The sequence below is a fragment of the Schistocerca piceifrons genome, chromosome 6 (genome assembly GCF_021461385.2).
Source record: "Schistocerca piceifrons isolate TAMUIC-IGC-003096 chromosome 6, iqSchPice1.1, whole genome shotgun sequence".
Lineage (NCBI taxonomy): Eukaryota > Metazoa > Arthropoda > Insecta > Orthoptera > Acrididae > Schistocerca > Schistocerca piceifrons.
In genome coordinates this window covers 203,588,390-203,614,849 of record NC_060143.1, presented here as the reverse complement: position 1 = coordinate 203,614,849, position 26,460 = coordinate 203,588,390, and the positions used below count along the sequence as shown (strand labels likewise).

The 26,460-nt window shown below is 39.9% G+C and overlaps 1 protein-coding gene across 2 annotated transcripts in view; it reads right to left on the bottom strand.

Moving 5' to 3' along the window:
- Positions 1–11,196: 11,196 nt before the first annotated feature.
- Positions 11,197–26,460, bottom strand: part of LOC124802532 (protein EFR3 homolog cmp44E) — an 87,559-nt gene continuing 72,295 nt past the window's right edge. The window contains exons 15-17 of one of the 2 annotated variants that reach the window (XM_047263386.1): positions 25,217–25,344; positions 11,782–11,940; positions 11,197–11,700 (exon numbers count right to left, since the gene is read on the bottom strand). In XM_047263386.1, the coding sequence (XP_047119342.1) occupies positions 11,530–11,700; positions 11,782–11,940; positions 25,217–25,344 (458 nt within the window). In that variant the 3' untranslated portion in view covers positions 11,197–11,529. The remainder of the gene's footprint in view (positions 11,701–11,781; positions 11,941–25,216; positions 25,345–26,460) is intronic. The other variant, XM_047263387.1, reaches the window with a different exon arrangement.

The following is a 26,460-nucleotide window of genomic DNA, read 5'->3' as shown; positions in this document are numbered from 1 at the left end:
GTAGGACATGTTCTGAGGCATCAAGGGATCACAAATTTAGCATTGGAGGGCAGCATGGAGGGTACAAATCGTATAGGGAGACCAAGAGATGCATACACTAAGCAGACTCAGAGGGATGTAGGTTGCAGTAGGTACTGGGAGATGAAGAAGCTTGCACCCTGTGCATGGAGAGCTGCATCAAACCAGTCTCAGGACTGAAGACAACAACAACAACATCAACCCTAATGTGACAAATACTTCACCACCATTTACCATTAGCCTATTCTTTCAATATCAACTTAAATTTTCCCCAAATATCGCACTTCTATAATTTTATATTTCAACCAGTTTTTAGGAGAGCTTTAAACTCTGGCACTTTGTCGCATTTTCTTTGGCAGTTAATCTCTAAGATTTTAATACTCTAGACTGTAGGAGGCACTTCTTTGTACCTTGTACTGACACTTCTGGGTCCCCTACAGCTATTGTTATCTGGGATGGACAGAGAGTTGCCTAATTTAAAAAACCTTTATGTGCACCTCACACACATTCAGCTACCTGGGTAGCAGCCTTTGATGTGTAGTGCACATCTGACCCATTCAGGGGGGACCCCATAGTTCTCAGCCCTATGGCACAAGTCCAGGAAGTCACAGAACCTGAGATGTCTCTGATTGAATCTTAAACTCCGTTTGTGAGGCTGGTCTTCTCAACAGTCTTTGCCAGCCATTGAAATGGTCCACATGTGACCTCAGAGCCCAAATGACAGGCACCGTTTGCTCAAAAGTGCACCACAATCTGCAGTTGATTGCACGTTGTTCCCTCAATAACTGCAGGAATAGCCTCTTCATTATGCAGAACGAGGCCCCCAGACATACACACTGAGTGCTTGTGATATTTTTTCCCATTTCTTGCTACCAATTCCTTAAGGGGTACCATTACTCGCAGTATATTTGAATAGCTTGCAATTAGTAGCCCCTACCCGTTTGTGTTTGCCTCGTCTCAAAACAGGTTGCAGCAGGTTTCCCAACAAGTGAAGTGAGAGTTGGTGGCTCCGATTTTGTTTTACTGAAAGACAGCACCTTGAACTTGTTGCTTAGGGAGACTGGTGTAACACCCTAAGTTCTCCCTGGTCCCTGTTTCCTCCGTACAGGGAGCCTAATCCTGCCACTGATGTGTCACTCACAATCAAATGGATGAGTAGCGATGGATCCTGTACTTGCTGCAGAGGAGACAGGATCTCCAGAAGAGGCTCATACTTGAGGTATCTTACCTCTATTACACAACTGTACGGATCACCCGAACACATCTGTTTGCAGCAGCTTCCAATCTTTTGACAGTAGTCTGGGTCATTTCCATCTGCTTACGAATGTCAACTCACTCATCATGTGTTCGAGAACAGCATTCACATTGAGACTTCATTGGAGGTGGTGCATCATTTTACAGAACAGTAAACAACTTTAAAAAAGGCTGCTGATTCTCTTTTAATTTCTGGATCAAAAAAATGTTCAAATGTGTGTGAAATCTTATGGAACTTAACTGCTAAGGTCACCAGTCCCTAAGCTTACACACTACTTAACCTAAATTAGCCTAAGGACAAACACACACATCCATGCCCGAGGGAGGACTCGAACCTCCGCCGGGACCAGCCGCACAGTTCATGATTTCTGGATCAATTAGGGTAGAACTATTACTAATTTCCTATAAGAATTGAAGCAGTTTATATGTAAAATTACATTTCTATTATGGTAACACAAAAACCTGGGATAAAAGTTACTAATTTTCCGAAACTGTTTTTGGGGTTATAGTTGTGAACAACTTGTAACTGATGTTTATGACATATGCAAGTAATATACACCTTATTGGAAGGGTAAACACAATGTAACATGATATATTAGTTATAATATGTTGTAGAGTAACTAAGTCACAATCATCGATTTACAGCAAGGTAGGTTATGCACAACACTTATAGCTTTAGAAAATTCTCAGAAATGTACATATATTCATGTTAATAAACACTGAAATTCTGGGTGAACAATTCTGTGAACAGTAAAGGTAAATTACAAATGCTGATTTTATATGAAATGAGTTATGCACAACACACACAATGCATGAAAATTCTCAAAAAGATATGTTTGCAAGCATTTAAAAATCTCAAAAGAATACCTATTTTTTCTTGTAATTATATAATGAAGTTAGAGAACAACTGTTTTTTAATGAGGATATTGGAGTGAGAACATTATTGCAATCAGTTTCCAAAAAGCACAAAATAGTAAAGTTTACAACTGACCAGTACAACAAAAAACTGCCCAAAGTTGCAAATTTTACTTTTTTTTAATTAACTCATGACTGCTTTTGGTTTGGGACCCATTTTCAAATAACCATAACAGATTAACTGAATATGGGTCCTGGCCCAAAACTAGTCATCAAGTGAATAAAAAGGAAGTGAAATTTGCAACTTTGATTGGTTCTTCATTGTACTGATTATCAGAAGTTGCTGACCTACAATTGTTCCAGCATGCTGGAAGTCTGTAGGTATAGTATGAGTTACTCACAGAACTTGTAAATGTTCAATATATGTATATATATCATGTTATATAGAAATACTGACACACTCAGTGAGAGATTATGCGAAAATTAGGTGACTGGAAAGATATTGGAATCTAAAATTTAGAATGGGCACAAGATATGGCACAAGCTGTCTCACAAAAAATATTTGGAAGATGGCTTACATATGTAAATAAAAGTCAAAGTTGGGTGGGTGTTTTAGTTAGCTGAATTTGTGACACCTTCTATACTGATGTGCCAAGCTGAATACTGCAGTATTTGTTAATCGCACTGAAAATTTCAAAAATTGTGAAGTACCAACATAGCATGTCTTCTGCTTGGAGCTTCTAACAATGCAATGATTCATAAGCAAGAACATAAATATAATAAGGCAACACAATCTGTATAGAAGACAGTACTTTCTAGCAATACAGATGGAAACACTTCTTAACATCATGTGGTGTATTCAAATGCGCAACAGATAAGGTGATCAGACTAATCCTCACTAATTTTTGAGAAAATTTTTTGTGGAGAACAGCAGTTTTTTAGTACTTTAAAATGAAGTGAACAGTCTCGACCATTTGAGACTGTTTGTGTTCATTTTAATCCTCACTGAACTGAGGTGCAGCACTTTCTTTTGCCAATCCCTGCAGTTATCTGGTCATTGAAGGCCGTGGCTTCCTCATACCAAACCACTTATCAAGCATACCTGTATTTCTATTGAAGTTTGCAGTGGAGTTCATACCTACCACAAATACTTGGGAATTTTAGAACTTCAAAAAGTAATCAGAGTCTGCAGTCAACTAACAAACTTAGATGTTAGAATATTTCGAATGCTACTCGTTTCTTGATGTGTGGTTTGATGTACATGGAAACACATATCAAAAGTGCAGTATATGCAAGCCTCTCTCTCTCCCCTCCCCCCCCCCCCCCCCCACTTCCAAACACACACACCAGAGGTACAAGTCAAGAGCTCCACTATAGTTCTAAACAGATGAAACGGAAACATTTACCAGGTGGAGATAGTGAACGGCAAAAATACATGTCATACTGCAACAAGGCAATTCATAAACATAAAATTTTGTTAAAAATCTGAAAGCATGGTGATGGAGAAGCCTTCAGTGTTTGTGCAAGTGTGTGGAACAAGAACCAGGAGCCAAAAATGTGATTAGGACTTGTTCACAGACTTTCGGAATTCGTAGCTAACCACTGTGAAAATGCACCACATTAAAGTTTTCTGTCAACGAATGTATAATATTGAAAGTAAATTTAAGACTGATATTGCGGGAATTGGGAATTAGCAAAAAAGTGTTAAGACCACGAAACTTCCTGGCATATAAAACCTATATATGTATTGTGGTGTACAGCATGTTCAACAACTGGATAGTCAAGTCTGCAGTTTGCCACATTTTGAGGGTGGCCTTTCATGCAAGTAGACAGCTGGTTGTATTCTTTCAGGCCCAAGAAGAATGCAGTGAGTAATTGCAGCATAACATGGCTGCTTTCACATGTGGTCCTGCCTTTAATTGATAGTTAACGTCTGTGATTGGACTGCAGTAGAAGGCGGAGGGTGGATGTGCAGGTAAGGTCTTATACTTGGGTCATCCACAAAGGAATGTCCCATGGGATGCAGGATTGGGTTAGGGATGGAGAAGGGTATTTTGTAGGTTGGTGAGTGGGAACCCACAATTGTTTCACTTTTGAGGGCCAAATCAATAAACAAATATGGGCTACTGCCTTAGGTACTGACATGGGCCATCCTATGTTAAATTACTTATTGCCCATTTGAAGGAATCCTTCCTACGCAGTGAACACCTAAAATCCTTTGCCTGGTTCAGAGTCACCGATGACATTTTCATGATCTGGACTCATGACACAAGAAGCTTTGCTCTTTTCTCATTAACCTTAACTTCTACTCGGTAGGTGTAGCTTACTGTAGGTCACTGTTTAATTCGTTAATAATATTCACTAGATAACCCCTAGCAGTTTACTGTAGGTCACTGTCTTATTCTTTAGTATTCGCTAGATAGTCCCTAGCAGTAATATAAGCACCAGATCTAGCTTCTATCATAAAATTTTATTGTTTTTAATTATTGAGTGTCCTTTCTGCCAACTACAGTGCAGCTGTTAACCTTGTGTGGCAGTAGGTTTCCTCAAGTATTTTATAGTAAATCAGTTATTAGCTAGATGGATAGGGACTGTGTCTGTTGTGTGCAGATGCAGGAGGAGTTGGCCACAGTCCAAACACAGCTGGAAGTTTTGTTGGCCACAGTCAACAAGCTCCAGAGTGCCTCCTTGAGGTGCGGTGGGGATGAGGTGCCTGGGGCAGCCTCTGCTGTACTAGATGTGCAAGAGGGGGGGGGGGGGGAGATGTCACAGCTCTCTGTCACTGAGCCGACCTCAGGTTCAACTGAGCCGGCTGGCCCGCTCTCACCTCAGTGTGGGTGGTGGACTGTGTCGAGGTCTCGAGCCTTAAGGCGAAGGCTGCATGGGCAACGCAGGCTCCTGCCAAATCCCATGCACTTTTCTAATAGATTCAGTGTGCTATTTATGCTGGGGGGGGGGGGGGGGGGGAGGATAAGCTGGATCAGAATGCACCTTCTGCCAGGATAGTGGCCGCTCCTTCAGCAAGGTCTGGACAGGCATGTGGGGGTAGGTGTTTGTTAGTTATTGGGAGCTCCAATGTTAGGTGGGTCATGGAACCCCTCAGGAACATGGCAGCTAGGGTGGGGAAGAAGTCCAATGTTCACTCAGTCTGTTGCCTGGGAGCCTTGTCCGGGATGTGGAAGAGGCTCTTCCGGTGGCTATCGAGTGTGCGGGGTGCAGCCAGCTGCAGATTGTTGCACGTGTCGGCACCAATGATGCCTGTCATCGGGGTTCTTGGGAAATCCTTGGGTCCTTTCGACAGCTGGCTAAATTGGCGAAGGCGGCCTCCATCTCTTGAGGAGTGGAAGCCAAGCTAACGATCTGCAGCATCATACCCAAGGTGGACCAGGGTCCTCTTGTTTGGAGTCAAGTGGAGAATCTAAACCAGAGGCTATGTTGACTCTGTGACAAAAATGGTTGTAGATTCCTCGACCTACACTATGGAGTGGAAGGCTGTAGGACACCCCTCGATAGATCAGGGGTGCACTACACACAGGAAGCAGCTACAATGGTAGCATAGTACTTGTGGTGTGCACATGGGGGTTTTGTAGATTAGGTTCTTCCCCACAGGAAACAAACCATTGGCCTAAAAAATTACCAGTTCATGGCACTGATGTGGGTGTGCCAACTGTAAAAATTGTTAGTTCACCTAAACAGGTCATTCCAAAGGATTTAAATATGCTAAATTTCATGTTAGTAAATTGTTGAAGTGGCTGTAGCAAGATCCCTGAGTTACTCTCCGAAATAAACAGGAGCAATGCCAATATTGTATTACGTACTGAAAGCTGGTTGAAACCAGACATAAATAGCAGTGAAATTTTGAACTCTAATTGGACAATGTTTAGGAAGGATGGGACTGATGCTATGGGAGGTGGTGTGTTCATTGCAGTTAAAAGCTGTTTAAATGCAGTTGAGATCGATACTGGGTCAGACTGTGAAATAGTGTGGATAAAGCTGTCAATTAGACAAGGATTTACCATTGTATTAGCATGTTTTTATAGACCACCAGCATCCGTAACACACACCACAGAATGTTTCAGGGAAAGTCTTGAGTACATAGGAAATAAATATCCAAATTATCCATTAGTTATAGGTGGAGACTTTAATCTGGCTTCCATTGACTGGGAAAATTACATGTTTATCACAGGGGGCAGAAGCAAAGACACATGTGAAGTTATTCTAGGAGTGCTCTCAGCATACAACCTTGAGCAATTGGTTAGAAAATCAACTCGAGATGGGAACATATTAGATATCTTGGTGACAAACAGACCTGATCTTTTTGAGGAAGTTAATCTAGAAGAAGATATTAGCGATCATAATGTCGTCGTGGCTTCTATGTCAGAGGAAGTTGCAAAAAAAAAAAAAAAAAAAACAGCGTAGCGTTTTGTTGTTTGGGAAAGCAAATAAAAGTGTCATTAATGAATATCTTCATAGTCAGCTCCAAGCATTCACCGCGGGACACAAAGATATTGAGCATATTTGGTTGGAATTTAAAGGTATTGTCCACCATGTGCTAGAGAAGTATGTGCCTAGCAAAAATATAGGGGAGGGAAAGGATCCACCTTGGTACAACAAACATATTAGAAAGTTGCTGAGACAGCAGAGAATTTTGCACAGTTGTTTTAAACATCGTCACTGCCCTGCTGACAAACAGAAATTATGCGAAATGAAAGCAGGTGTCAAGAGGTCAATGAGAGAGTCTTTTAATGAATTTGAAAGCAATATTTTATCTGCGAGATTCTAAAAACAACCCCAAAAAGTTTGGTCATACGTAAAATGTATGAACGTTACAAATAATTCAATACCTTCTCTTGCTGTCAGTGTGGGTAATGTAACTGATGATGATAAACATAAGGCCAAAATTCTAAGCCCAGCTTTCAAAAACTCGTTTACGGTAGAGGACTGCAGCACCATTACCCCTTTCAGTTATCAAACAAATGCAAGGATGGCTGACATAGTGTTTAGTGTATCTGGGATTGTAAAACAATTAAGATCCTTAGACGCCAGGAAGGCATCTGGCCCAGACAGTATCCCTGTAAGATTATATGTTGACTATGCTACAAATATAGCACCATTCTTATCCATCATCTATCAGAGATCATAGGAACAGTGGAAAGTTCTATGGGACTGGAAGAAGGCCCAGGTCATAGCAATCTATAAAAAGGGTAGAAAATTGGATACACATAATTACCGGTCAATTTCACTGACCTCGATTTGTTGTAGAATCATGGAACATATTTTTTGTTCATACATAATAATCTTTCTAGACTCTGAGAAGCTCATCTGCAGAAACCAGCACGGTTTTAGGAAACAGCGGTCATGTGAGGCACAGCTGGCTGGTCCTCTTTGCGGGTGCATGATGTACAACAGGCTCTAGATATCGGCTCCCAGGTTGATACCATATATCTCGACTTCCGAAAGGCATTCGACTCAGTTCCACACTGTCGCTTGCTCCAAAAAGTGCGCACTTATGGTCTATCTGATGACATATGCGGTTGGATAGAAAGTTTTCTAACAGACAGAGAACAGTATGTTGTCCTGAATGGGGTGACTTCAACAGAAACAAGAGTAACTTCAGGTGTGCCACAGGGCAGTGTAATAGGTCTGCTGCTTTTTACGATTTACATAAACAATCTGGTTGATGGTATTTACAGTGGCATTAGACTGTTTGCGGATGATGCTGTAGTTTACAGGAAAGTAGTATCACACGAAAGTTGTGAACAAATCAATGAGGATTTTCAGAAAATAAATGCATTGTGTAATGACTGGCAGTTATCTCTCAATATTAGTAAGTGTAACCTATGGCGTATAACAAGGCGAAAATCCCGATTAATGTACGAGTAAAAAATAAATGACCAGTCATTGGAAGCGGTAACATCTGTCAAGTATTTGGCTGTGACTATTCGAAATTATCTCATATGGAATGATCAGATTACACAAGTAATGGACAAGGTGAACTCTAGATAGCGGTTTATTGCCTGAATCCTGAAGCGATGCAGTCCTTCAACAAAGGAAATAGCTTACAATACATTAGTTTGTCCAGTCTTAGAGTACTGTTCATCTGTATGGGATCCTTACCAGTTGGGTCTGATTCAAGATATTGAGAATGTCCAAAGCAGAGCAGCAAGATTCACGACTGGTACATTTAGCCATCGCGAGAGCATTACAAATCTCATAGAAAGTTTGAAGTGGGACACACTTGCAGATAGATGGCGTGCTAAGCAGAAGGGGCTGCTCACTAAATTCCGAAATCCGATCTTCATCGAGGATGTACAGCATATATTATTACCACCAACTTTCAAATCACGCGATGATCACCATTCAAAGATAAGGGAAATTAGAGCTCGTACCGAGGCGCTCAGACAGTCGTTTTTCCCTCGCGCGATTCGCGAGTGGAACAGACGGGGGGGGAAATATGACTTTGGTGCAAATTGTACCCTCCGCCACACACCACTTGGTGGCTAGCGGACTAAATATGTGGATGTACTCCCAAATCCGCTTCACCTGGTCCTTCTCAACTCAGTGAGCTACTTTCTTAGATGTTGATCTCCACCTCTCATATGGCTCCATAAACAAGTCTGTTCATGTCAAGTGTATCTACCACCAACAGTATGTCCACTCTGAAGGCTGTTACCTGTTCAATATCAAAAAGTCTTTTCCTTACAGCCACTCCATCCATGTATGCCGCATCTGCAATGGAAAGCAGAAGTTACTGAAATATGCTAATAACCTTACCAGAGCCTTTATTGACGGACAATATCCAGACTAACCCATCTACAAACACATCTCTTGAAACATCTCCTCCTCTGACACCAGCAAATCTGCTAACCAGCTCTCAACACTGATCACCTAGTATCATCTTGGCCTTGGAAAGCTCAGCCCCATCCTACACCACGGATTTGACTAACTCTTGTGCCCTGAGACAAGAGAGATCCTACCACAAATGGTTCAAATGGCTCTGAGCACTACGGGATTTAACATCTGAGGTCATCAGTCCCCTAGAACTTAGAACTACTTAAACCTAACTAACCTAAGGACATCACCCACATCCATGCCCGAGGCAGGATTCGATCCTGCGACCGTAGTGGTCACGCGGTTCCAGACTGAAGTGCCTAGAACCGCTTGGCCACTCTGGCCGGCGATCCTACCACATCGCCCAAAACAGTGTTCTGTTGCTGACCCAATCTACAGAATATCTTCATCCATACCTATTCCAATCCTGCTCCCAATCCTGCACCACATGAGTCATTCCCTTGTGGATGACCCAAATGCAAGACTTGTTCCAGACACTCAGCCACCACCTACTGCAGTGCAGTCGCAGGGATTTCCTACCCAATAAGATGAAGGGCTGCATATGAATGCAGCCGTCTATGCTGCAATTACTGTGCAGTATTCTATGTGGGCACAACAGATAACCAACCACCTACTCACATGAACGATCAGCACCAAACTGTGGAAAACCACACACTTCACTATCCAGTTGCTGTATATGCTGCGGACCTCAGTACAGATTACTACAACTGCTTCACTATCCAGGCCATTTGGATACTCCTTTCCATGACAAGTTTCTCTGAACTACGCAGATGGGAACTGTCTCTCCAGCACACCCTGTGCTCTCACAATCCCCCTGGCCTAAACCTCCACTAACCTGTTTCTCACAGCCTCACTTTACCGTTTCCCTCCATTTTTTTGTAGACACTACCCCTTCTATGTCTGGATAGTGCACTGCCTTCTCTCACCACTCTTCCCCCAACCCCATGTGGGCATATTCTCTCTCTCTCTCTCTCTCTCTCTCTCTCTCTCTCTCTCTCTCTCACTCTCTCTCTTTCTCTCTCCCAGTTTTTTGCCTCCTCCCTCCCTTCCCCCCCTCTCCCTCTCCTCTTTTGAACCCCTCTCCCTTCTCTGTCCATCCATTTCTCCCTCTTTATCTTCACCTTTCTCCCCCCACCCACTCTACACATCTATACCTCTAACCCGTCAGAATTCCTTTCATCTTATTGTGCAACTGCTGAGTCATCTGTCTTTCCTCTCCCGCTTTGCACTAACCTGCTGATCACTCCTTCCAACTGTGTCCTTCCCTATCCCTTTCTCCAATCCATCAGGCCAGGCAACTGCTGTCTAACAATGAGTGTCGCAAAAGTCACAGTAGTGTGAATTTGAGTGGCTGTGTGTGTGTGAATGTGTTACTTTCTACCAGAAGAAGACAGGACTCAAAAGCTAGTTAATACTGTGTTCTGTTGTGTGTGCTTATGTGCCACACATCAGTCTGCTAAAGGTGAGTCGTTACCATTCCTTTGTTTTATTATTCTTGTGAGTCATGCAAAGGGGATGTACTAAGTGTTAATATAAGTAAATTGTAACAATTATGCTGTTAATATTTGCAGTTCCTATCTACATGATAAAAATATAGAATTAAAACATTATTTTATTTTTATTAGTATTAAAGCCTAAGAAACTGCTTTATGTTAAAAGTAGGAGTGACTGTAAACCCCCTCACACCAGAACCCAATCCTGAATCAGGGGTTGCCACCTGTAGATTTCAATTTGTTTCTCTGCTTCAAAGGAAATCAGAAAAGTGAATTTTTTTTACAGCCAATGAGTCTTCAAATACATGCTCCACCAGTGCTTTGATTCAAGAACAAAATTTTTGTTGACAGTTTCTAGTAGTTTCAGTGGAGTCTGAACGTGAATGAAGGCAGCTAGTTTGTATCTTCAGTCTCTCAGTTTTATTACACCATATACTGACCTTTTCTCACTCTTTTTGTATCTCCAAATAAACTCAAAAAAAGTAGGAAGGGAATGCATGGGACACTTAAAACAGCATTTGTGTTGTAAGTATAGGTGCTAAGAAATAAAGATCAAGAGCAGTGATATCATTCCAATTTCAATATTTATGGGTGTACTGTGAACATCTTGGTCTGAAACATACGAAAACAGCAGTGGAACAGGGAATAGTCTGTGGGAATAACACTATTTTGCATTCTTTCACCCATTGTTGTAAGGATTTTATTTCAGTAGTATGTACAGGCATTCACTGATGTTAATTGCCTTTGTACAAAACATTATAAATGCAATAGTTCACTTTAATAACAAAGATGAAAACTGTACACATGAAATTAATTACCTATATAAACAATGACATAATAAATTACAGGTTAGACTGCAAATGACAGTATATGTAATTGCTGTACATAAATGTCAAACAGCATAAGGTGGATTTGTCTTTTATCAGTCCATAATACTGTTAAGCATGTTTGCCATAATCTGGCTGTAACAAACATATTTGTTTCAAGTATCTATACTACATTATCAACAATGCCTCCCTCATAAAAAATCTGAGGAACTGAATAACAACAAAATATTTTAATACACAAAAAGTTCTGGGAAGAGAACTTCATAGGCAGGTGGGTTTGTACGTACATTCTCATCCTGTTTCAAACTAGGCGTTGGTGTTGGAGGTGCCCTAATTCCATCTATTGGTCCAGCAGTTAATTTACTGAAGATCTCATTCAGTTTGTTCTGAAGAATATCATTCTGAAAAGAAATTGTGCAACTGTATTTAGAACTGATCTTTATATACTGAGCACTTACTACCCATATCAATTCTTTCCAAACCTTGGCCTGTGTCCTTGAAAATAATTCTTCAAAAGCAGCTGTTCTGAAAGTATTGTTCAGCTGTATCTTCTTCTCCTCTTCAGCTTCCTTCTTGCTGTCTCCGGGGTCTGACAAGATCTTCTTCATTGATTCAAATGTCAGCTTCTCCTCTGGCTGTTTCTACAGACAAAGATAATTCATATAACTCTCTCTTCTCAGAATACTATTTAAAAATTGGAGAAAAAGTTTTTCACACAGATTAGTATCTCCTTCTACTACAACAGTATGTGTCTCCTACAGTTTTGTTGAAAATAAGTGAAAACTGACACCATACTTCTACCTTACTACTACACAGGAGTAAAACTGATATCTAGAAACTAATTGCTCTAAATGTGTATCATTACCTCTTGTGCAGAAAATGTCTTACATTGACAAAGCAGGAGCTGTATTGCATGGAAGGTAAGGAAGGACTTTGGGATTCAGAAGGGAAAACAAACCAACTTAAACTTCCTTCCATCACAGTCTTGGTAGCCTGCAAGCAATGATTGAAATACTAAACTCAAAAGGTATATATTAATTTTATACAGACAGGTCAGAATAAATCTTACTGTAGCTTCTCAAAAAGTCATGCAACTGACTTATATCATAATGGTTTACTAAACAACCACCAATGCCACAATTTTGGTGACATTTTAACCAGAAGTTCAGTACTGTTAAATAGATATACTATTTAACTTTTTTTACAGAATGTTTAAAGTGCATTTGAACTCTTCTTATTACAGTCCTCTTCTCAATTTAGTAAACATTTTTCGACAAGTAGCCAGTGAGCAGCTCATTAAGTGTTGATGGTTGATACCGTCATCTTGTAAAAGACAAGGTGGTATTAGCTACCACACTGGATCAGTTCTTATCGTTCACTTATAAAGTTAAAATTTTAATATGGCTGCAAATTGTAGCAAAAGTTGATATTTGTCATATACATACACACAGAAAAAAAAGACTTAAGACCAATTGTGGACTGAATCCCACATCTCCAGATTTTAGGTCTGACGATTAATCCACTTGGCCACGTAACCAGTATGTCAGTATACAATAGATATTCTGAGGACAGAGTAAGGTGGTGTATCCAGTGGCTCTGAAAACTTTGGTAACACATAATTTTCATGAGGAACAGTGTCACAGGGGGCAGCATAAAGCAGACATAATCATTAATATCTGATGTGGATGATTTTCCCGAGAGTTTTGTTAACTTACGCAAAAACTGCCTTTCTACTACCTGTTACATCACACAGGATATTATGAAGGCTCAAATTAGAAGTACTAGCTCGCTGATATGTAAGAAACTTTGTGTGGAGTTGAGAAGGGAATGCGAGACAAAACTGTGGCCTACTCTTGGTGTTATTCATTCTACACATTTAGCACACTGTGGAGGAATTCAAGTAAACATTTGGAAAGGCATATGAAGCTCAGTGAAAATAAATAAAAATTTTGAGGCATGCCGATGAATTATAATAATAAGAGATGGCAGAGGTCTTGGAAGACCAGTTCAACAGAATAGACAGAATCTATCAACGACATTGTAAGATAAACAACAATAAAGCATAGTAAGTATAAGGTAGGGGAGTAAATCAGGTGGTGATGAGGGAATTAGATTAACAAATGAGACATGCAAATTAGTAGACGAGTTTTACTATTTGGACAGCAAAATAACTATTCATGGCTGAAGCAAGTAAAATAAAGCTGTCATCAATCTGAAGATTGGTTTGATCACCAGTGGGCTTTACTAGTCATGATTCTATAAGAGGTAGTATGCTGTTGCCTCCCTCCATTCTTTGAAATGACTTGCTCAGCCAGTTATATGGGGACCTAACAGTTTACTGTAGGCTTTGAACCACAGTGCAACTTGGCATTTTCACTGCAACGAATGTGGCCAGATGTGAAAGCACTAATAAATGATATATAAATCATAGGATGTAATGGGGATCAAACCAGAGACCTGTGGATCCCCTGTCTGCCACTTTACCATTGAGCCCTTGAGCTGCTATGGTCAAAGCAGAGAAGTTATAAAATGCAGACTGGTACCAGGAAAATCATTGCTAAAAAACAGGACTCTATTAATATCTAATATGAATTTAAGTAGTAGGAAATCTATTCTGAAGGTATTAAGTATTTACCTGAAGACTAGCTTTGTACACAAGTGAAACATGGAAGATAAAAATTTCAGACACGTAAAACAAATGCTTTTGAAATGTCTTGTTATATACAAGAATGCTGAAGATTAGATGGGTAGACTGGATTACAAATGAGGAGGCACCAAATCAGATTTGGGAGAAAACAGATTTCTAACACAAGGGATAAGTTGTTAGGACACATACTGAGGTATCAAGGAATATTCAATTTGGTATAGGAGGAAGAGAGAGTGTAAGTGTGAGGGTATAGAGTACTAATTGTAGGGGAGACTTTAGCTGATTACAGTAAGCAGGTACCAGTGTATGTAGACTGCAGTATTTATGTAGAGGTGAAGAGGCTCGCGCATGGTAGACCAGGTATAGACTAGGTATAGAGCTGTGCCAAATCAGTTTTCAGCCTGAGAGGCCACAACACAACAACATATCACAGCTGTTAAACAGGTAACTTGTTGAGAGAAACTGCTGCTCAAGCAGCCTATGTAAATATTGGCTGACAATCCTGCTAGGTCATACTGCTGTTTAAAAAATACAACTGAAACACTTTGTGATAAAATTAGTTCCAAAAACTCCATCAGATCAAATTCTTCAGGTAAACTTAACTGCTTACACTTCATAAGTTCATTTCTTTAGTTATTGTAACAGTTTTAGCTACTGGGACGTAAATTTTATAGCTGGAGGAATAATTTTTTTAAAAAAGATGGGTTCAATAAGTTTTTGTGTTACTTGAATGGCAAATTATGTTTCAAAAGTCTTATTGGCTGGGAAGAGGTCTCTTATGTTTCTGTTAATTCCATATCCAGGGCTGCCTTTAGAATTCACAGAAGGGGCAGTCAGTCAGGTTTCAGTATTTGGTCTTGGCAGTGTAGTGCTCAAAACAGGGCAATTATGTATGTTGTGATGAAGAAAGTTAGGATAATTTTAACTCCCCTCTTGTTTTGCCATCTGCCTCCTTAGAATTAATTTTTTTTCAATTTTAACTGATTACCATTAACATACATGAGTGTAATCTGCATTTTCATAAAAGAGAACATTCCCTGGGCATACAGTCTGAGGCGGTGGGTGGGGAGCATAAAGTTTTCTTTGTTTCTAGTATCATGTGAATGGACAAAATGGTTTCCCTCAAATAACTCAACAAAAATATAATAATCTCATATATGTATAAGGATGGCAGAGTTAACATTTCAAGTTTTCTAAATAATGGCCAACATGGTTCTTTGTGATTTGCAGTGCACATATTTCAAATGATTTTTTTCCTGTATTTTAGTATCTGCACTATGTTTGTCGAGTTACACCAAAAAAACAATGCCATACCCAATAATGGGTTCGAAGTAGCTTGTATATGCTACTTTTCGTGTGTCCATGTCAGTTGCAGTTGATAATATTTGCACTGCAAATGCAAAGCTGCTCAGTTTGTTTGCCAGGTATTCAATGTGTGTCTGCCAGCTCAAATTTTATCTACATTTAAACCTAATAATTTGACTGAGTCAACTTCTTCTATATCTTAATTGTTGTGTACAATCTTAATCTGCTCATATTTTGACTGTTTGGTTTTGAACTGCATCACGTGAGTCTTAGATATGTTTAGATTCAACCCATTTAGCTGAAACCAAGTTTTTAAGGTACTGAGGGTATTGATGACAGATTTGGGAATTTTTTCCGAATCCTTATCTTCAACTAAGAAGTATCATCTGCAAACAGAACTGATGGGGAGCTGATATTTAGTGGTAAGTCATTAACATAGGAGAGAAATAGGACTGGGCCTAATATGAAGCCTTGTGAACACCCTGAGATGTTTTTTTTTTACCAGTCAGAAAAATAATATGCACCATTTGAAGAGATGTTAACTCTTTACTTTCTGTTGGATACGTAGGATTTAAGCCATTGTAGGCACTGCTACTAATGCCTTACTTTTCAAGTTTGTAAACAAGCAATGCATGGTTTACAGAATCAAACGTCTTTGAAAGGTCGCAGAAAATTCCTGTCACCTTATTTCTCATGTCCAATGATGTACTTATTTTCTCCATGAAACTGTTTACTGCATCTATGATGTTTTCCCCCTGCTGAAAATCAAATTGACTGTTTTCGATTTGTGGCACCAGCAAGTTTTTCAAATATTTTAGATAGGACTGGGAGAATCGAGATAGGACGACAATTTCCCATGATCTCTCTTAATCCCTTCTTGAAGAGTGGTCTGACTTCAACATATTTCATTACCTCTTCAAAATATTGATTTATTATTTGAGCTAGTGGGTTTGCAGTTCTATTGTGTACCACTTTAATAACTTTGGTGGGTATTCCATCCCAACTTGCAGATTTTATGTTTCTAAATGTTAGAATAGCGTTTGCTACATCCTCCACAGAAACTTTTAAGAATTTTGTAAAGTTTTCTGAGTTTCCACCAAGGCCAAAGGGATTTACTTTGTTGTGATAATCTGTTACATCTACATCAGACTTTACTACATTTATAAGGAACTCATTAAAGTACTCTGGTATTTGAGTTGGATTTACAATCGTATTTCCTTCGATGTCAATTTTTGAAATTTCTTGGTTGCAGGCTTTAACACCTAACTCAGATTTAATGACTGACTACACAACCTTTGTCTTATTTTTATGATTTAAAATTAGCCTGTTATTTGCCAGTTGTTTTGCTGCCCTGACAGCTCCTTTAAATGTGGTTTTATAGAGACTAACATATTTAATGACATTAATATCTTTATTATATTTTAGTTCTCTGTGCAATTGTCTTTTATTTACACTGGAAATTTTTATGCCCTGGGTAATCCATTTTACTTTATTTGTTATTTTATTGCTGCAGAGTTGCAGAGTCTAGGTGGAAATGTTTCATTAAAGACACCAAGAAAAATATTTAGAAATTTCTCAAAGTTTTCGTCACTTGAGTTAGAATGATCAAAAGGCCATGTTTTCTCTTTTAGCTTCTCACTAAATGTTGTCAAGTTTTCATTGCTAAAGTTCCTGGTCATATGGGTTCTCATACGTGAAATGTTTCTGTCTGTCTGTGGCAGCTCAATGAACAATGCACAATGATCTGAAATACTTAGATCTAGACAAAATTTATGCACATCTTCATACACATAATTAGTTAGAACATTCTCAATACACGCTGCTGATTGCCATTGTCTACAGCATATTCAAAGAAATTCGATTTGAAAGCATATTTCTTTGCTAAGTCAGTGAATCTTGAACCATGGCTACTATCACATGCGATATCAATATTAAAATAAGCAGCTATTACAATTTTTTTCTTCTTTTTTTCTGTACAAAGGTCTTCTAGCATAATTTGAAGCTTAGATAAGAATAGATGTTGTTGACATTCCTGGAATTCTGTATACTGAGATTATTATAACATTTGCTAGTGAGTCCACTATTTCTATACAACAGCTCTCAAACTCACATTCTTCAATGTATCAACTTAACAGTGAAATAAGTGTTACACCAATAGGTGGTGTGTTAAAGCAATGACAGTGACTGTTCAATTTATTTGAAGGACTGTGAACTATGTAGTTATCTTTTTACTGCTCGTAGATGTTCAACATAAAACTATTGTAGCAGTATGTGGAGGTTCACCTGCAAACTATTAATGAGGCTTATGGAAAGTTTAAACAATAGTGCACTGGCCATACATATATAACTGTGTAGTATTGGGGGTGGTGCCAAATGAAAGGAAAGTATGGTGAAACGCAAATGTGTACCTGTCGGCTACAGTATTTACAGTAGTCAGTGTCCAAATAACGAACCCCATTTTTCAGCCAATGTAGTAACGCAGTACATCAACACTGAGGGCAACAAAATAAATAAATAAATGCAGGTGGAACCGCTACAATGTCAGTTGTAATGAGCAGAAAGTGGCACTTATTAAGAACTTTTTTAGCTTATACTGAAATTTTGGAGTTGGGGTCAGAATGTATTTCAATAATACTGGTGTTGTTCAAAAAGTTTTGCCAGTGTAGTCATGGTAGTACAGTTGCTTCCATCTGGTTTTACTATGAGAACTTTGTTTTCTGAGCACTTACAGTTGATGTATTTGAATGATTAATGGAAAATCTCATATAAAGATGTGAAACAAATACTAATAGAGGGGCTGGCCAGTACTTACCTCAGCTCAGTACAGCCGATAGATACACAAAACAGAACAGAAAATTTACATTCCTAGCTTTCGGAACTTTGTTCCTTCATCAGGGAGGAAAGAGGGGAAAAAAGGGATAAAGGGAAAGTGGATTCAGTTACTCACAACCCAGGTTATGAAGCAACAGGGAAAGGTAAACAGGGAGGGTAGTAAGGATGGAGGCATAGTCGTCAGAGGGAAGCCAAAGATATCCTACTGTAAGTACTGTGCCAGCTTCAAACCAAAGATGATGCATACAGAAGTAAAGAGGTATATAGTATAAAGATAAACACAACTACGTAGGAAGAAAAGATGCGTGAATGGCTAAAGAGGAGAGGGGAAAAAGAAGAAGTCTGAAGAGTAAATGGGAGTGAGGTTGGTTAACGTAGGTTCAGTCCAGGGGGATGGCGGGACGAAAGGATGTGTTGGAGTGCAAGTTCCCATCTCCGCAGTTCCGAGGGACTGGTGTTGGGTGGGAGAAGCCAAATGGCACGTACAGTGTAGCAGGTTCCTAGGTCCCTAGAATAATGCTGGAAGGCATGCTCTGCTACTGGGTATTGGACATCTCCTAGGCGGACAGTTCGTCTGTGCCCATCCATGCGCTCAGCCAGTTTAGTTGTCATCATACCAATGTAAAAGGCTCTGGAGTGCAGGCATGTAAGCTGATAAATTACATGTGTTGTTTCACATGTGGCCCTGTCTTGCATTGTGTATGTTTTACCAGTAGCGGGGCTGGAGTAGGTGGTTGTGGGGGGATGCATGGGGCAGGTTTTGCAGTGGGGTTGGTTACAGAGATAGGAACCGCTGGGTAGAGAAGGTGGTCTGGGAATATTGTAGGGTTTGACAAGGATGTTACGGAGGTTAGGGGGGTGACGAAAGGCAACTCTGGGTGGTGTAGGGAGAATATTGTCAGGGGATGATCTCATTTCAGGGCTTGACTTGAGAAAGTCATATCCCTGGCGGAGTAATTTGTTGATGTATTCGAGGCCAGGATAATATTGGGTGACAAGGGGGATGCTTCTGTGTGGTCTGGGGGTAGGAACATTGTTGTTGGATGGGGAGGAATGTATTGCTCGAGAGATCTGTTTGTGCACAAGGTCTGTAGGATAGTTGTGGGAGAGGAAAGCACTGGTCAGGTTATTGGTGTAATTGTTGAGGGATTCGTCACTGGAGCAGATACGTTTGCCACGAATACCTAGGCTGTAGGGAAGGGAGCGTTTGATGTGGAATGGATGGCAGCTGTCAAAGTGAAGGTACTGTTGTTTGTTTGTGGGTCTGATGTGGACAGAGGTGTGGATGTGAGCTTCAACAAGATAAAGGTCAACATCCAGGAAGGTGGTTTGGGTTTTGGAGAAGAACCATGTGAAATTCAGATTCGAACAGGAGTTCAAGTTATTGAGGAAATTAAAGAGTGTTTCTTCATCATGGGTCCAGACCACAAAGATGTCATCTATAAACCTACACCAGGCCAGGGAAGCAGCTGTTGGGTCTCCAGGAAAGCCTCCTCCATGCTGCCCATGAAGAGGTTGGCATAGGACGGAGCCATCCTGGTTCCCATGGCCATTCCCCTGATTTGTTTGTAGGTCTGGCCTTAAAAAAGTGAAGTAATTATGGGTGAGGATGAAGTTGGTAAGTGTGATAAAGAAGAGGTTTTTGGAAGATCTTCAGGTGGGCATTGCGAGAGGTAGTGTTCAAGGGCAGAGAGACCATGGGTATGTGGGATGTTTGTGTAAAGGGATGTAGCATCTATGGTGACAAGAAAGGTTCCAGGTGGGAGGGGAGTGGGAATGGATTTGAGGCGTTCTAGAAAGTGGTTTGTGTCTTTGATGTACGATGGGAGTCTGCGGGTGATAGGTTGGAGGTGTTGGTCTATCAGAGCTGAGATACGTTCTGTTGGGGCTTTGAAGCCTTCTACAATGGGATGGCCAGGATGGTTCTCTTTGTGGATTTTGGGTAATAGGTAGAAGGTGGAGTGAGTAGGTCTATGGAAGCCGTTGTGAGGCCTTGTGAGAGACCTTGGATTTTTAGGATTTTCTGCAACTCAGTCTGGATGGAGGGAATGGGATCCTGGGTAACAGCTTTGTAGGTTGAGGTGTCGGAGAGTCGATGCAGTCCTTCTGCTACATACTCCACACGGTCAGGTACCACAGTTGTGGAGCCTTTATCTGCTGGGAGGATGACAATAGAGCGACCTGTTTTCAGCTCCTTAACGGCATGGGAATCAGCTGGGGTGATGTTGGGGGTTGTCGGGATGTTCTTCAAGAAGGACTGGGAGGCGACACTGGATGTGAGGAATTCCTGAAATGTCTGCAAGGGATGGTTTTGGGGGAGGGGAGGAGGATCCCTTTGAGAAGGCGGTCGGAACTGTTTTAGACAGGGTTCAACACTGGGTTTAGTATTTGGGGGCTGTGTTTGGGTGGTGAAGTGATATTGCCAGTTGAGGTTCCGGGTGAATAGGAGGAGATCTTTAACCAGGGAAGTGTGGTTGAATTTAGGCGTGGGGCTAAAGGTTAAGCCTTTTGATAGAACAGATATCTCTGGAGGAGAGAGGGATCTGGATGAGAGGTTTAGAACTGAATTGGGACTGGTGATATGTGGCATTTGACTGTGGTTATAGTTGAGATTTGGTCTGTGTGGGGTATGTGCTGGGATTGGGAGATTGAGTAGGGTGGCCAGGCTAGGTTTGTTGGCTATGAGGGTGGTTTGTTGAAGGTGCTATTGTGGTTGGTGTTTGTGAGGGATAGGGAGAGGGACCCCACTTCTTAGGTGTTGCACTAGCACTGTGGATGATTTTTTCAGGTGGTGTGTGGCATGGAACTCAAGTTTACAGCTGGCTTAGAGAACAATGTTCCTGAGTGTGTTCTCCAAGCAGGGGTTTGAGGGTTGGATGAATTTGAAGAGAGATAGGAGCTGTTGGGAGTGGTGGTTACACGAAGTAGTGTAGAGATTCAGGACAAGTTGGGTAAGGGCTAAAGATTGAAGGTTCTGGAAGTCCAGGAGAGACTGGTGGAAGGAGGGATTGCACCCAGAGATGGGAACTTTTCAAGTAAGTCCTTTAGGGGTAATTCCAAAGGTTAAGCACGACCGGAGGAAAAGTATGTGGGATTGCAGTTTGGCTAGGGTGAATGCATGTTTCCAGAATGAATGTAAATAATGTGGTATAGGATTAGGGTACATATTGGGTAACTGGTGGGTAGGGAAATTAAATAACTAAAGTTAAATAGTAATAATAAGAAGGAATAAAACAAGGAGGGAAGGACGAGAAAGAAAAGAAAATGTGTTGGTAATGTTCAATACCAAAGGAAGACCACTAAATAAGAAAAGTACAGATAAAGGTTGACCAGACCAAGCAATATGTCAATATCAGGGGCAACGAACACATGTTGCTCAAAAAAAGATCGCAAGTGCTGCAAAAACGATCGAGAGTGGAAAAAAAAATGTGAGTGATAAAAAAAGATCCTTGTCAAACCCTACAGTATTCCCAGAGCATCTTCTCTACCCAGCGGTTCCTACCCCTGTAACCGACCCCGCTGCAAAACCTGCCCCATGCATCCCCCCACAACCACCTACTCCAGCCCCGCTACTGGTAAAACATACACAATGCAAGGCAGGGCCACATGTGAAACAACACATATCATTTATCAGCTGACATGCCTGCACTGCACAGCCTTTTACATTGGTATGACGACAACTAAACTGGCTGAGTGCATGAATGGGCACAGACGAACTGTCTGCCTAGGAGATGTTCAATACCCAGTAGCAGAGCATGCCCTCCAGAATAATTCTCGGGACCTAGGAACCTGCTACACTGTACGTGCCATTTGGCTTCCCCCACCCAATACCAGTCCCTCGGAACTGCAGAGATGGGAACTTGCGCTCCAACACATCCTTTCATCCCACTATCCACCTGGACTGCACCTACGTTAACCAACCTCACTCCCATTTACTCTTCAGTCTTCTCCTTTTTCCCTCTCCTCTTTAGCCATTCACGCATCTTTTCTTCCTAGATAGTTGTGTTTATCTTTATACTATATATCTCTCTACTTCTGTATGCATCCTCTTTGGTTTGAAGCTGGCACAGTACTTATAGTAGAATATCTTTGGCTTCCCTCTGACGACTATGCCTCCATCCTTACTACCCTCCCTGTTTACCTTTCCCTGTTGCTTCATAACCTGGGTTGTGAGTAACTGAATCCACTTTACCTTCATCCCTTTTTTCCCCTCTTTCCTCCCTGATGAAGGAACAAAGTTCCGAAAGCTAGGAATGTAAATTTTCTGTTCTGTTTTGTGTATCTATCGGCTGTACTGAGCTGAGGTAAGTACTGGCCAGCCCCTCTATCTCTTAGTTAGCAGTTGATGTTTTTGATCATTTATAGTGCGTGACTGTTTGATATGTGGTTATGTATTATATTACTACCTTTAAAACTACTACATTTTTTTCACTTGAGTTAAATTTTGCTACATCACATGCCACTTTGGTGTTTGCAAGAGATTTTAATATTGTTTTTAGTGTAGTGGTAAGATTATGTTTGACCCCACTGTTCATGAGCTCAAGTTCATCATCAAAATTTGTGCCAGTTTAATTGATAAATATATTGTAAAATTTATGTGGACACACATTTGTTCTTCCTAGGGCATGGCTTCACTGTTTTATATTTAGAGCTCTTAATTCTCTTTGTGCCAAGGAAAAAAATATTGCTGTTGTTCGCTAACCAGACTATTAAAATTATGCATTAGGAAATCTTTCTTTTATAGAGTGCCCTGATTTCATTTTTGGTCTATAAAAAGCAGCTTAACAGTTACAACATTCAACTCAGAAATAGTTTATCTCTGTCTACATTTTGACATTCTGCTCAGCAAATAACTGCAATATATTTTAACATAGCACAAAAAGAAGTTAGAAGCTCTAAATATGAAACATTAACATTTTCCTAAAAAACTTTCAATAGGTTCTCTCTCAAATGGTACCATAGCTTACCGTATTTACTCGAATCTAAGCCGCACTTTTTTTCTGGTTTTTGTAATCCGAAAAACTGCCTGCGGCTTAGAATCGAGTGCAAAGTAAGTGGAAGTTCTGAAAAATGTTGGTAGGTGCCACCACAACTAACTTCTGCCGTTGAATATATGTAGTGCTACACAGGCATGCTTTGCAGGCACAAGGATAAATACTGGCGCCAAAACATCTGCGTCAGTAAATAAATTAAAAAAGGGTGCAAGACGAGCTTTTTTTCTCCGCTCCGAGTTTCGACCACTGCATTTTCATACATTATCCAACGAAGTAAATACAAATTAAGTATAGTTCATCTTCGAATTTAGCAGCATTTCAATGTACTACGAAAATCCGACTGGCAAGACTGTTTGGGATGTTTGTCAATATGGCCAACTCTATGTTCTGAATTTTTTCTTACCTGTGAGAAGAGATGGTTGCTAATAGGAACTTTTATGGATTGTGAATCACATGCAATATTCTCTTCACCATAAGAATAATATGAATATAAACATTTTGCCATGTATTCTTTTGTGTTTGCTGCTTTCTCATTTAAAACCTGTCTGCCTTAGAGTGAGACAACAGTAAACGCGGAAGAATATACATATCATGTCATGTTTATACTCGTATTATTCTTGTGCCTAATAGTGATACAGTCAGAAATGAAGCACGGCAATTGACTAGATTTTTAAATCTAAGATGACTCTAATTTCTGTGCAGAATGTAATGTACTAAAGAGGCGTCTGCAAAGATTTTCAAACGGAGAAAAATTTTCGCTAAACTCTCGTTCAGAACATCTTCTATTATACGCATTCTATTATTTGGTTCTTGTTGATCATTATCAAAGAAAGCAGCAATGTAAGTAACAACAAATAGCAGTCTCTTGCCATTGTTTTGCTAATGAGACGTTTCCTCTCTCTTTTTTTTCTTTTAATTGTAAGCGGCAGTCATAAAAGCAAGCCATGCCATGAGCGGCGACAGGCCGTAAACACAGAATGCAACAAACAATGCATGACACAGTATAGTAATATATTTTTTGCTTAGAGTGACGTAAACACCTATAACAAAGAGAATGGCAGTTATCATATCAAAGAAAAATAAGCAATCAATGCAAACCAGACAAAGCACGTGAAAAAGGAAGGGTACCCATATAAATACGGACGGATTGCCTGACACATAGCAATGGCTACCTAGTATAGCTTAACTGCTAAGCTTACGACTCAAACCAAACTACTGTAGCTGTATCGTAATTCATTTGACCTAAATTGTGTCTCATATTACAATGGACCAACATTGTTTCGATTTGGAGGTGCGGCCTAAAACTTTTCTCTCCCCTTGAATTTCGAGTCTCAAATTTCACGTGCGGCTTAGATCGGGAAATTTTTTTTTCCTTGATTTCGAGTCTCATTTTTCAGGTGCAGCTTAGATTCGAGTAAATACGGTAATGTATTCCATATGGTTTATGCCATAACATATCGGTAACATCATGCTAAAATCTTTTAAGCTATGTTTTTGCCTTATTGAAAACAAAGCGGTATTAGAGTCACATCTTTCAACATGTATCTGACAGCTAATCTAAACAAACCATATCTTTGCTTTGTAACATATCTGTGTGCAACAAGTGCACGTTAAAACACTTGGTATTAATTTATGATCTGGCTGTGTCCATGTGCTAATTGTGACCTGCTCTCTTGAAAGACTACAGATTGTGTTGACACACTACAGCAATAATGGCACTGATGCCATATTTTGCACCAGAGAGAAAATGCCAGTATTTACAAATAATTGGGATTTTTTATTGTAAGTACAAAGACCACACATTTATGCTGTTGTTTTAACTTAATTTTAATCACAGCGAGTGCGCGCGCACACACACACACACACACACACACACACACACACAAAATCCTAGCTATGCTTTCACATCCTGAAGAAAAAGGACCTACTTAAAAAAGCTTAAATCTCTTTAGTGACATTCACACTTAACATTTACAATCCACGGCAAAAGATTGGTGATTCATGCTGCTCAAATTATATAACATTCTGATAGTGTTTTGCACTTTTATCACTGTGCATAAAACTATTATTCACTGAAGGGTAACACCACTTTGACATTCAGAATATAACAAGAAAAGTACTATTTATTGTGGAACATACCCTTTCAATTCCAGGTGATGACTGAGCACTATCAACATCCACCTGGAAAGATCCAAGATCAGCTACACTGCCACTGCCACTTGGACGGACAGGAGCCGATGCATCAGCCCAAGAGTGTCTATGTTGTCCTGGGGACGAAGATACACAAACCCCGCATTGATAAAAGAGAAATATCTTTTATATGAAACAGTCAAATCAAATAAAATAAAATCTTTATCACCACATAACATGCCTCAGATGGTCAAAAACTGTGGCATAGGTAACTTGTTGATTCTAACATTATACAGAGTAACGAAAAGTTTACAACACATATGGTGTTACTTCCTGAGTGAGATATTATTTTACAAGGGTGTCATTCTAGAAATCTTCTACACATTATACAATTTCTTATCAGGTATTTTTCCAAGTTTCCTTCAGTATTTTTTAGATGTGGGTCACACTTTCCTTTTCAGATTTTATTTATAAATTTTATGTTCATACAATGTGGAGTTTTTAATCTGTGGCTAGGTGATAATTAACTTGTCCTATGTCTAGTTTTCTTGTAGTGTTGCCTCCTTTTAGCTCCCATTGTGGCTAAGATGATCTATTTCAGTAGTCTAAAAGCTTTGGGCTGATTAGTTTTCTCAGACCAAAACATACATAACATAGTTTTTTTTTTTTACTATTAAATTGGTGATTCTATACGAGACATTTCTACCAATGAGACCTTTCAGCTGACTCAGCATGCTCTCAATATGAATACTCCACAATGTAATTTTATTTACTATTGCACCAAGGAATTTGATAGTTTGCAATGTCAAGTTTGTTTTTGTCTGTATAGCGTTTTTCAGTTATACATTATGCTGTTTGTTTTGTGGTGAAAAGAATAGTTTCTGTTATAGCAAAATTTAATTTAAAATTAATTTTTCTGACCCATGTCTCTACTTCTCCAAGTGTCTGTTCAAAATGACAGATTAACTCTTCTCATCTTCTACAGCAGATTGTCATTTTTGAATCATCTGCATAGAGCACAATATCAGACCAAACTTGGAGTTGTATTTCATTAATATAATACAAAAATAGTACAGGCCCTAATATATTGAACCTAATACTAATCTTGTGGAACACCTAATTGTGTTTCCAGCCAGAGGAATTTCTTGCCACTGTTAGGAGCATGTTATCTTTGTTACTTGTTTGCCATATAGGCCTAAATTAACATTCATCTAAGAGATTTTTCTTGAAAACTGTAGATTATTAGCTTGGGG